The 12891-nt window shown below is 36.8% G+C and overlaps 1 protein-coding gene across 1 annotated transcript; it reads right to left on the bottom strand.

Moving 5' to 3' along the window:
• Window positions 1-2426: 2426 nt before the first annotated feature.
• Window positions 2427-9379, bottom strand: LOC144349678 (uncharacterized). The gene is made up of 5 exons (XM_078008188.2): window positions 9340-9379; window positions 5334-5447; window positions 4384-4617; window positions 2997-3135; window positions 2427-2846 (listed from the first exon to the last, which is right to left on the bottom strand). The coding sequence occupies exons 1-5, from the start codon at window positions 9377-9379 to the stop codon at window positions 2594-2596; spliced, it is 780 nt and encodes a 259-aa protein (XP_077864314.1). The 3' UTR covers window positions 2427-2593.
• Window positions 9380-12891: the final 3512 nt, after the last annotated feature.

Here is a 12891-nt window from a genome sequence, read left to right as displayed (position 1 = left end):
GTTGGGTGTCGTGCGAATTTTGACCGTTGTTGGCGCATATCACTGAAGTGTGCCCTCGCTGGTGAACAATATTGACGATTTTGTCTTTATTCTCACTCTCCTTCGACCGTCTGGTCTTTACATTTCGCAATCTAATAAATCTTTCATATACAAAGATTACGGTTTGGATGGTACAAAATCAGTTCGAAGAGTCGATACCATTTTAATCTATAGCCGCTCAAAAAAGATTATGTGTTTACGATATTTTATTTGATATACAAGACACTTCGCGGTGGGCGTCTTTCGCAGTCAATAATATTTTTGAAAATATTTCTTCACAATTTTATAAACTGGCCTGGCAATTCCCACCACCAATTAAATAGTGTTATTTCGGCTATTCGTTCATCGTCCGAATCGCACGGTATCGCTAAAGCCGGCCATTCATAACCGGCCCACGAACCCGTGCGTGATCGTGTTAGGAAAAGCTGTATTTCACTGCAGTTAAATTGAGTCATTTGATTGGACGCGCAAAGGAGCTGGCGCCACCAATCAGCGTTGCCGTATCATAAATGTGAACGTCTGGGTTCATCACAACGAGGCGTGTAGGCTTTGCGCTGATTCATCGGAAGTCAAGAACAGAAGGTTTATATTCGTTGACACGTTTTCATTTTTTTTTATTCCAACGTTGGACATTGTTTGTGGGCAAGTGAATGAAAACGATGACATGTCTAAATATTTGTGCAAATCGTGGGTTAGTAAACTGACAAAACTGTTAAAAACCAATAACATATCGACAGATCCGATCTGGTTTCGTTACAACAAACACATTATTTCCCTCAGATACAACACTAAGAGCTTTCTTTTAATGGTCAGTAAGCTCGTTCACAGAGCATAACGCTAGCAACACGTTGATATTCCAAAGTTTTAATTTTACTAAGTAATGTGTCGTTTCTATCATGAGTTCTAATTGGGTAATGCAAATGAGGCCAAGTGAATCTTATAATCGTTTGAGGGCGTGTGAGTAAATCATGGTGAAATCTGCCAAGGGTTAATGTTGAGGCTTTGGCCGAATAAATTGTCCTTGGCTGGCGAAGATGCCATTCGTTTAGCAAATCCAAAATCATCTCGATAATTGTGTTTACTTTGCATGTGTACTATGATTGCATTTGAAGTTTTGGAAATTTTAATGGGTGTACATTCATGTGCACTCAAAAATACACATAAAACATTAATGAGAGACAACAAGGAAAGCATAATTTCTCCTTCTCATAATGATGCTTTTTCCTGATCTGTGTAACTTCGTGTGGAAATCATAATAAAAGGAGATTTAAAGTTCACAACACAAAATACACCAAAATATCAAGATAAAGGTCCTGGCTTCAATACCTCTAAAAATAAATACAGACACAGAAAAATACAACGAATAAATTAACTAAAATAGGGGATCGCCCAGGGAAGCGTGCATTGGTGATAACTCCAGGATGTGGAAATTGATGACAGTCAATGGCTTCTGCAACACAACGACGAAAAAATACAGGAGTCTTGCTTGCAGAGTAACGCCGTTATTCTGGAGGGCACCGTATCCTGTATCACTTGTCTCACAATACCGCAGAAGCAACACATAGAGTACTTAGTTGAAATGATAGACCCCAACTGTCCTCAGTCTAGCCTATTTATAGACATAAATGGCCTAGAATCGGGAACACCACCTGGGTTTCCACATGAGCCAATGTGTTCTTGCTAGCAGCTGTCTCACATAGAAGTAGATCGTGAACATCCTTTATCTAAATCACGAGCACACCTGGAAGATTCCAATTGTACTTCTACAGTTTTAAATATACTTTGTTATATAAATCACAAGCACACCTGGTATATTCCAATTGTCCTTCCACAATTGTAAACAAGTATGACCTGTCAATCACCTTCATGACAGTTATCACACGGCAATGCACATAGTTTCTTCCCATAATTCTATGCACACTTCTATTTGCAGGGTTTGAGGTGATATCACCAAAACATAAAATAAATGATGCTGATATTCACATATACAATTCCCGTCTCACCATATGAAATAATAAATACATAACGATTACAATTTTTTTTGACCTAAAATACAAAAACGTCGTAGAACATAAATAGCTATCAATAAAAAACATGTCAACGATACAATGTCATTTTCCTACTGTCTCAGTAGAGAGGGGGCAATGGGGGATACCGAGAACAGGTTACAGGAAATAAAAAAGGCATTTTACGTTCTTACAGGAAATAAAATTAAAGTTCCGTTTACAGTAAAAAATAGGTTTTTACACTTAATCAGAGATAAAGCAAATTTCTGATTACATTTTAATAATATACTTGATAAATTGTGTTTAAGAATTAAAATTTGAAATTTCAATGTGGAGAATGCTAAGATCTTTGAGCAAATTACGAACGAATAAAATAGCTGATTACATTTTACGCATTGATTTTACGTTTTATTTATTACGAAAATGAAAACAATTTATTACAGCATACGAAAATACTCCTCGCTGAACCTCAATAGAGCATGTAAGAAGCGACTGCAGAATTGACTGCGAATATCACTATATTTCGTTTGTATCAAAACAACGAGCGCTTACCGTACTGGAAAAGCACTATTACTGAAGGCGGTATAGTATATGACATACATTATACACACATTTCTTATGAAATGACTTCCAATATTCATGACTGCGTCCGAAGATGGAATTTCAAATATAATCACTGTTTTACGGACTGTATCGTGTGAGGAGTAAAGTATGGGAGGTCCAACGGTAACTGAATTCTCATCATCATAGTTGTTAAGTTTGATATACCCTGAAATCTTCGAACGTAGTGAAAGGGTTAACCTGTGATAAAGATGATTGAAATCAACATCATGCCCAAATATCAATAAGTTTGATCAGAACATTAGGTAATTATGTATAATGACAATAAATATTTACTCATCCATGTCGTATCTTTCAACGGGTAAATAGATGAATGATAAAATAACTCACTCGTCTCCGTCTCGAACGTTGTAAGGAGAGATATCAAAATCATTTATACAGAGCCGAGAAGGTAGTTGGCTCACTGGGACATCAATAGCACTGTTCGCAGCAAAACAATTATACTGCCCAGTATGAGTTGAACCCGTACCTATAATGAAGACATGAATATATGCAATGACTTATAGTAGTGAAGAAATGGTTATATGCGTTATATATGAATAGTTATACAGTGATGTGGAGTCTTAATGTGAAAGTTTGTATATTCATGTATTAAGGCTTATAAGGAAGGTTATAAGACGGTGTTTAGACGTTCGTATGAAAGATGATATGGCGACTGGAAGGCGTTTATAAGGAAGAAAATAGATAGAAAAATATATCGTTATGTGAATACGTGTGTGTGGTTAAACGCGTAATAAATTTAAATTAATATCAAAGACTATAAGGCGATTTGGATAAGTTATTATAGATGCTTATATGATAATTTGAAAAGATTTTGTTGGGCACTTTCACGGTGATTCGGACACATTCGTACGAACGGTTATAAAGGGATATGCATAGGTTGGAATGGCCAGGTGTTGAGGGATAGTGATTCAAAGTAAGGCGTATGGGAGCGACGTGCTTTTGTTGACGCCGCACCGGGATTTGTAAATGAACCGCTATTTTGGGAACGACCGCTTTAATATTCAGCGTCAATGACTGTTTTCTGACACACACCCAATCATCATTTATAAAAAAAATGTGATCGTTGCATTGTGTACAGTAATGTTTGATTAATATCCGAGATAATCACTGTCAGTAAGATCAAACTGTTCATTAAAAAAACCTACAACTAAAATGTTATGACCTAGAAACAAAATTTCTTGTATTCCCTCTCCGAGATAAAACGCGTAATTTGGTTGGCCGAACATTTTTCTATTTCAACTGAGGTGGCGCAACTAACATACACCACTTAATCATTTCAAAATATTTCAAAGTAATATCTGGAGGAAATAACCTGTAACATTATACCTTGAAAATTAAAATGTTCATATACGCTAAAACAAAGTTTGATTTTTGCACGGATGGTTATATTTTGACAATGGGTTGTTTGCACGGAAGTTTATATTGGGACATGGGGTGTTTTCACGGAATGTTATTTTGATTTGCCTGTTTTCGCTGTGGTGTTTTACCGCTTAGAATTGAAGCATGTCGCGTAAAGGTTTACTTTCGTGTGAATTAAAAGCGAGAGCTATAGAATCATAATCGAAATGAACCTTCTACATTTTACTTATTATTTTGAAGTATTTGTATATGGGCCGGATGCCTAGGGAAGCAATAAACACAGTATTATATTGTGATCTAGAAAGTCATATTTAGAATGGTAACATATGTTGTGTGTAGACAAATCATGACGTACCGCTCTTCAGAATCCATTCTATTGTCGCTTCTGTAATTCCAAAGAGAGTTTCGTTGACGTAATACGGCTCAGGTGGTAGATCAGGTGTGAAACCGACCGTCAAATTTACTGTGAAATTTTCTGCCTTCAATTTGCAGTTAGCAATGCTTCTTTCATCACAGATCACTTTTTGTGGTGCATACCCTGATCTTTGAAATATCACTGTACAACTTTCAACTGTTGCTGGTTCATCAACTGCAAACAATCGTGTTTAGAAAAGTATGAGCATTTTTTAAGCAGAACCTCTTTTAATTAATTGATAATAACCACTGAAACCAAACAAAGTTTTCCGATCGGTAGTATGTGAATGACATTCATTTAATGTTTATCTCAATCGTTAAAGTTAATCAAACAACTCGATTCTTTTCGCAGATCACACAGAAAACATGTAGGCAACACACTGTTCTGATTTGTGCGCCCTCTAGCGACCAAGACTATGAGTGGAGTGATAATGACAAATTAGAAAATTCTGTTGAATGATATGAAATGTTATCGTTTACATAATGACCTCACGAAAGGCCTTTAAGTTCTACAATAATTCCACCTCCCACTGTTAATATGTTTAGGCTAATATCATAACTGTCAACAATATTAACCAATTTGTTTGTCATTTTGGAATACAAATTTGGAATAAATATCGTATTTATTTCGTGAATTGTCTGTGATGTTATAATTTCAGGAATAACAATCAAATAAAAAAATAAGACAACAATTGCTTCCCCAGGGCTAGTAATTATTGTTATCTCCAGTATTTGAGAGAGTGGTTGTATGTAAACGAAAAACGACTACACATGCAGACATCACTCTAAAACATAACATTGATGAAAAATTGATAAAGAGCTGTTTTTGGATTGTGTTCTTACAATGGTATTTACATTGCCGTTTGTAGTATACGTGTTTTGTATACTTACTCTGTAGACAGTTGTCTCCACTAAAACCATTCGCACACACACATGATGTGGACGGTTCTCTTGTACAGATTCCAGGGTAACAGAATTTACTGTCTGGTCGCCATGAGCATCTCTCTGGAATTTGAAGGGTGTTTAAATCATGGTTAGTTTACTGTGATTATAAGGAAAAACAGCGCCATCACTAAGATCGAAAATAAATAAAACATACGAGCGACCCAAATATGCACTGAGTATGAATGTAAACTCAATTTTCTTACCATCACGTGATCATTTCCGATACATCATGTGAAGTTTTTAAAATTCCCTTACTTTCACAAGTCCTGTTTATAATCCCATTAAAATCCACTGGTTCGTAGGCTCTCCTTCCCTCGCCACGATCATATGCACATTTCAAGCAGTAATGGTTCTGACTTGTCGTACACTGTACGTCTACACAGTGTTCGATGGCACTACAGACTGAACCATTACAATCAGTCAATTATTTATTTATCAAATAAAATAATAGCAGAATATATATTCAAATTTCAAACAATGGTCTCTGTTAAACTGTATTGCTGACTAAAAACTGGTCACGTGTATGCATAATACCATGACACTATGCACTTCACAACTCATTGTTCAGAGTAAAAAAGGAACATACAATGGAAGTAATTGCGCATGCGCGTATGAAGGCTGAACGAGGAAGTAATAGAAATACAAAGCTTAAAAATATCAACTTAGATTTTACACAGCACACGGAAAACGGAAAACGACAACGTTATCAATCAGTAGACTAATCACAACTAATTTACACTTATAATACATGACTGAATCTTAGAACCAAATATGTAGATTCATATTTCTCTGAGTCTTGAGAACATATATACTATAGCATGGTTCACCAATTTTAGGGAAATTTAATTTTGCAATACCATTTTCGCATTGAGACAATAGAATCTTGATAAATTGTATCCAGAACAACAAGCTATCTTTTACAGCGCAACAAACAAAACAAAAAACATTCAAATATTGTTAACTGACTTGCCTGAACTGCAGCACTCACCACCGTACAGACCAGGACAATTGCATACGTTGTCTATTATTTCACCGCCATTGTAGCAAAATTGGTTGCAGGCTGATATGTCTTTGTCTATTTCGCACAAATTACCTTGGACTCTTTGGCGGAATCTGATTATTGTTCCATGCGGACCGCAAACCTTGGTGCAGCCACCCCAACTTCCCCAACTACCCCAGGATGGTGCATATACTACACGTCTCCTGCAATAACCGTCAGACAATATAATACCATTAAAGCAGATCAAGAGAACAACTAATCTGATCTTCCCCATGGTACATTGATATGTTATGATAAGCTGTACAGAGAATGGGCTGCAAACTGTTATGCACAATGGTTAAACCACTCCTGAGAAGGATGTGATCGGTGGGTACGCTGGTGACACAATGACATGAAACTGTGCAATCTTTTTATAAGAGTTGCACCCCTCCGTATATATACCCATCATACCCATACTATCACAGTGAACCATTCTCAAAACAACATTGGCTAATATGTCGATGACTTCATCTGAAGCAAGAAGAAATTGTTGAAAACTTCGGGAGCGTGATTTTCACGAGAGTATTTTTTTTTCAGTTCCCCATGAATATGATCATTTTAGAATGAATATTTGTATTATTTGTACCATATATAATGTTTTGAATATTTCAATAATTTATTTTCTCTACTGTATACCAAATATGAAGCGATGAACATGGAACTCGTTTTAGAAATTATCGATCATATAATTCGTGTGAGCAATCGACGGATTACCCCACTGATTTGGATGATGTTATTTACCTAACATGGAAAATATCCTTAAGGTCTCTTACATCACAGGAAGTGTTGTATTTTGTACGCGAGATGCGATGTGGGAATAAATCAGTAAATGAGCTAAACAATTTTATTATATCTTTTTCAAATCTTTATAACTGTATCTAACTTAAGTTTTTTATAAAATTCATAACGAAATTGATAATGATGGTTGGCAATATAAACACGTGGGAGTGTAATTTTACGTGGTTGCTACAACATAGTCGTGTAACACTATGTAAATAACTGAACTCGAACAACGTGTACCACTCTGATTGTGTCTTTTATTTATGTCAGAACGCCTCCCCCAACAGCAAAAACACCTGGCTGTGGATCGAATTAACATAATACTAATGAAGCTGTTCGCAAAGTGAAATTTACCAGCGAACCAATCCTGTTCTTCCCGTCCATTCAGTAAAGCAAAATAATTTCCAATCATTAAATAAAAACGGAAGATTAATTTTGGTCCATATTCAAGTATATTCAAACATAAGCTTGCCGCTTGTCACTGGAAATGTTAAATACTTGTCGCAGGGAGGGTGAACGCCGATTTTCAACATGAATAATTGTCAGAATCTAACACAGGAATGGTTATTAATTTACACCGCATGTTTCCAATGACAATTCAATAGCCGTTACTGCAAGTTATTGAGTCTACAACGCCCACATGTGTTATCTCTAGTTTATACGTTACAATGTGATATGTAAATGTCCTTTGAAAATACATGGTATGATATCTAAACGGGTCTAGAGTACGCCATTTTTTAAATCGCAGACACCGGTGATATATCTCACAGCTACCTTATGAACGTGTTTGAACTGACTCAGGAACAGACCACTTTGATTCAATATCCGTTTCTCATCGCTGCTCAACTAACAGATTGAATAACCAACGTTTGTTTATTGAATACAATAGGAAGTGTGTAACACAAAGAATTCACCATGCATGAACTGTTGCATATGTTGTATATAGTCGTGACATGTTGTTGCATTAGGATCACCTCTCCCCAAACAGAAAATGGCCGATCCTTACAGAGAATTTCGCCCTTGCAGGTCACGGTCAGTACTTTTTTTGCGCGAAATGCAACACATGATCATGTTGTAAATTTCACCGCAATCGTATCTTCCATGCGTTTAATATTTCCTGGCGTGTTGTGCAGTTTTCTTGCGTCCTTATTATTACCCTGAGCAACCACTTTCGACCAGACTATTACCAAAGTCAACCACTTTCTTCCTGACTTTTAACCAAGGGAAACACTTCCGTTCTGATTATTACCCGAACTAACCACGCCGTCCTGATTATTACGCGGAATAACATCGTCTGCCATGATTATTTACATGGGTAACCATGTCCGTCCTGATTATTTACATGCGGTAACCACCTCCTTCATGATTATTACCCGGGGTAACCACGTCTGTCCTGGTTATTACCTGGGGTAGCCACTTTCGTCCTGATTATTTACATGCGGTAACTACTTCCGTCCTGATTATTACCCGGTGTAACCTTGTCCGTCCCGAATATTTACATGGGTAACTACGCCCGTTCTGATTATTACCCGGGGTAACCACTTCTGTCCTGATTATTACACGGAATAACCACTTCCGTCCTGATTATAACACGGAATAACCACTTCCGTCCTCATTATCACCAGGAGTAACCACTTCCGTCCTGATTATTACCAGGAGTAACCTTGTCCGTCCTGATTATTTACCCGGGGTAACAACTTCCGTCCTGATTATTACCCGGGGTAACCACTTCCATCATGATTATTACCAGGAGTAACCACTTAAGTCCCGAAAATTTACATGGGTATTCACTTCCCTCCTGATTATTACGCGGAGTAACCAAGTCCGTCCTAATTATTGACATGGGTAACAACGTCCGACCTGATTATTATTCTGGGAAACCACTTTCGTCCTGATTATTACCCGGGGTAACCTCTTCCGTCTGAGTATTACTCGGGGTAACCACGTCCGTCTTGATTATTACTGTGGTTAACCAATTTCGTCCTGATTATTTACATGCGGTAACCGCGTCATTCATGATTATTACCCATAGTAACCGCGTTCATTCTGATTATTACCCTGGGTAATATGACTATCTCTGCTCTACGGTTGTGAATTAAATCACGCAATGCAAGGCAGGTGGCTTAATATTACCTGACGGCAATTGTAAATCAATTGTATATCGTTTCGCCATAGTTAAGACCACCACTGATTCATATGTATGTTTTCATATAAATATATTTGGAAGTTAATTTGCTTTTTTCCATGCATCGATGTGGTTGTTATTTATTGATGTATATTCGGAAGAACATTTCTGAAAATATAGTGCACGTACTATCGACAGCACCTGGTCAGGAGCGTGCACTTTAAACAAGGGATGTGCGATGTGGCTGTGGAATGGTCAAATGACGTCAGATAATGAAATGTTAACAAAGCCAAATAAGAATCCGAATCTACCACCAACACTTGGAGATTGTGAAAATCATGTTTCTCATAATTTATACATATTCGTGCTGTACCACAATTGTCACAAAACACCAATCATCCAATCGAGTCATTATACAGAGTGAAACGAACCAACATTGAGCACATTTGAGAACCAAATATTAAGCTTCAACTTTCTCCATCAAAGTGCTTAACTGTATCTTGAAATGCTTCCTCCAAAAGTATCAACTTTGCCTTGCATAAGGTTTCTGTACTTGGCATAAAATAACATACAGATATATTTGCATGTGCTAATTAAAGAAAACTTCAGTTCTAAACATGGTTGGCCCTGTAATAAATGTCTCTACCTATCGAATGAGAATTGCGAATCAAATGCAATTTATTTTTATTGTTATCAAAGTTGGATATAACTTCACAAAAACAGACATGTAACATTTATATTTCTTCGATATGAGTGGATGCTGAATTTATGATATATTCACACATGTCCCTTAGACATTTGCATGATTTAAGCAGAAAAATACGTTTCGATGTATGCCATAACTAACTATATTCAATATTTATCATATGAACAGAGGCAACACCATCGCCAACTCAACTGAAGAGTACCATCAAGAAAACTTAGCTCCAACGATATCTACATTTGAACTGGTCAAATAAGTCGTGTCAATTGTAGTATCTTTGTTTGTCATATTTTGGAAACATTCCATTTGAATAAACTAAAATGTTACTGGTGATTAATATTCGGGTTTGTATTGTTGTATTTGATCACCATTATGTAATCATGGGTGTTTTGCCTCTTTTCCAAAAAAATCCTGTTATTTGGAAATACTTTGTTACTTTTAAAATCACCTCATTCCAGGCTTATACATATTTGTGACATGCAAATCATTTATGTGAATTTTTTGCACAAGAAATGTAAGTGACTTTTTTTAAATTCAGACTGGGAAAGGAGGGCATCATGGAGTGCATAGTCTAAAGCATGCGGTGCAGACGGAACAGGGAAGAAATTCAGCGACACAATTGTCGCTCCCAGTACATGAAAGCGAGACGCTGACGTAGTAGAATGCTCAATGTTTTGTAATTAATCACGGAACAATAATCAATAACGCACGTTAGTGGTCTGAACTGAAAAGTGGTCTAACATTGAAAACAATTACTTTAAAACATATATTTCTTTCTCTGTGTTCAGTGAACAGTGGCTGAACAATGCACTGATTTTTGTGGTAGCCTAGCGACCACCTTGTAGTTTTGGTGGAAAAACGTATCAACTGACGTATCATATAATATGCATATTATTGTACCAGTTCCATATTGTAGAAATACTAATTATATCCACGGATTTCAGACAGACATTGTTATACGGTCATAGTTTCCCTTTATGTCGATTATCTCACGTGATATGAATAATAACACACGGTCACAGAAGACTATTGTTTTCAAGGTTATTTCCGCGTATGAAAAGTGGTGTTTCTGTTTACCACATTCCTCTAAGTGTTTTTTTAGAATAGTTTCCGGTAATTAGCAAGATAATATACACAATATGTCTTGAATTATTATCGTATATATTAGTTCAATTTTTGAGGTGTAGTTTCAGATATTGGCTAAAACTGAGTGAGTGATATAAAGCCGCGTATAATTAAGACGTCATTTCAAATTCTCGAAACCCCAAATTCCACAAAAATGGTTACTCCGTCCCACAAGCGCTGTTAGTCCAAGCTACTACTTTGTTGTCATTATTGTGCATGGAATCGTTATAGTTTTTGCTTCTGTATTGTACTTAATAGACACAGAACAAAACTCTGTACATGTTTCTAAAACCATCACTCAACCATCACACACAACGCCGATGCGCCAGTTCCCATTCGTTTCGATAACAGCAACCATACCATTGACATCGTTACTATCACCGAGATCGTCAAATTTACCAGAAAAGATGTTGGTCTATGTAAGAAATTTAATCTATTTGGATTGTAAATTAAATGAAAAGTACCCTGAAGGTATAAAATTCCACCACGGTGGGCGTTTTTTGAACAGCGCCACTTTTCTTTCATCTTCACCAGCCAAGAACCATTTATTCGGCCGAAGCCTCAACATCAACCGTTCGCAGATTTCACCATGATATATTGTATGATGCCCGCCCTCAAACGATTATAAGATTCATTTCGGCTCAGCTGCATCACCCAATAAGAACTCACGATAGAAACGCCACATTATTTGGTAAAAAAATAAAAGGGTGGAAAAATGAACGTGTTGCTAGCTTTTTCACACTGACCATCAATAGAAAGCGTTTTGTGCGGTATCTAATGGAAATGATGTGTTTGTTGCAATCACAGTTCCTCTAAGACCGAATCGATTTGTTATCAGTTTAGAGAATATACGAAAACACGGTTTGCACAACTATTTAGACATTCCATAGTCTTCATTCATTCGCCACAAACAATTTTCAAAGTTAGAATAATAAATTTTGGAAACGTGTCAACGAATATAGACCTTTTGTTCTCGACTCCGGGTGAATCAGTGCAAAGCCTACACGCCGCTATTGTTTTAATCTGTGATGAGCTCCCTGACCTTCATATTTATGATACAGCAACGCTGATGGATGGCGCCAGCTCTTTGGCGCGTCCAATCAAATGACTCGATTTAACTTCAGTAAAATACTGTAACAGCTTTTCCTAACACGATCACGCTCGGGTTCGGGCCGGTTATGAATAGCCAGCCTGAGCGAAACTTCGCGTTTGGATGATGCTTTAATTTATACAAAGTGACTCATCCGTTCGTGCGTGTGACTTTCCATCTGCGCGCACACTGACGAGGTTAGCTTTTTTTTCTAGTTTTTGTTTATTTTTCGCCAAATGTTTTTTGTCCTTTTCCACGATTCATTCAGAGTCATTTGTCTGCATTATCAATATTTCTTTGTCAAATATTGTTGTAATTATTATACTTTGTATTTATTTATTTAAAAAAAAACTGTATTCAAGTCAAAACGTCGTGTATCAGAGTACAATTATAATTTGGTGTAGTGAATGGAAATCCCGCATAGTGTATCAGGTGGGTTGTCGTGTATCCTAGTAGAAATGACATGTCCGTTGTGAGTTGTTTTATTGGTGCAATATTGTTTTATTCTGCGACCCGGGTCCTGCCTAGAGCTTTAGAAATCTACATAATTAGTACGCATTTGCTGTAAACATCGTTGCTGTGAGATGCGATATGATTTCCTGTGAGGGTCAATAACTATTGACGCTAATTTGATTATTATTG

Source organism: Saccoglossus kowalevskii, chromosome 12 (genome assembly GCF_978046115.1).
Source record: "Saccoglossus kowalevskii chromosome 12, keSacKowa6.1, whole genome shotgun sequence".
Classification (NCBI taxonomy): domain Eukaryota; kingdom Metazoa; phylum Hemichordata; class Enteropneusta; family Harrimaniidae; genus Saccoglossus; species Saccoglossus kowalevskii.
Note: the sequence above shows the minus strand (reverse complement) of the source record. Positions and strands in the feature narration are given on the sequence as shown.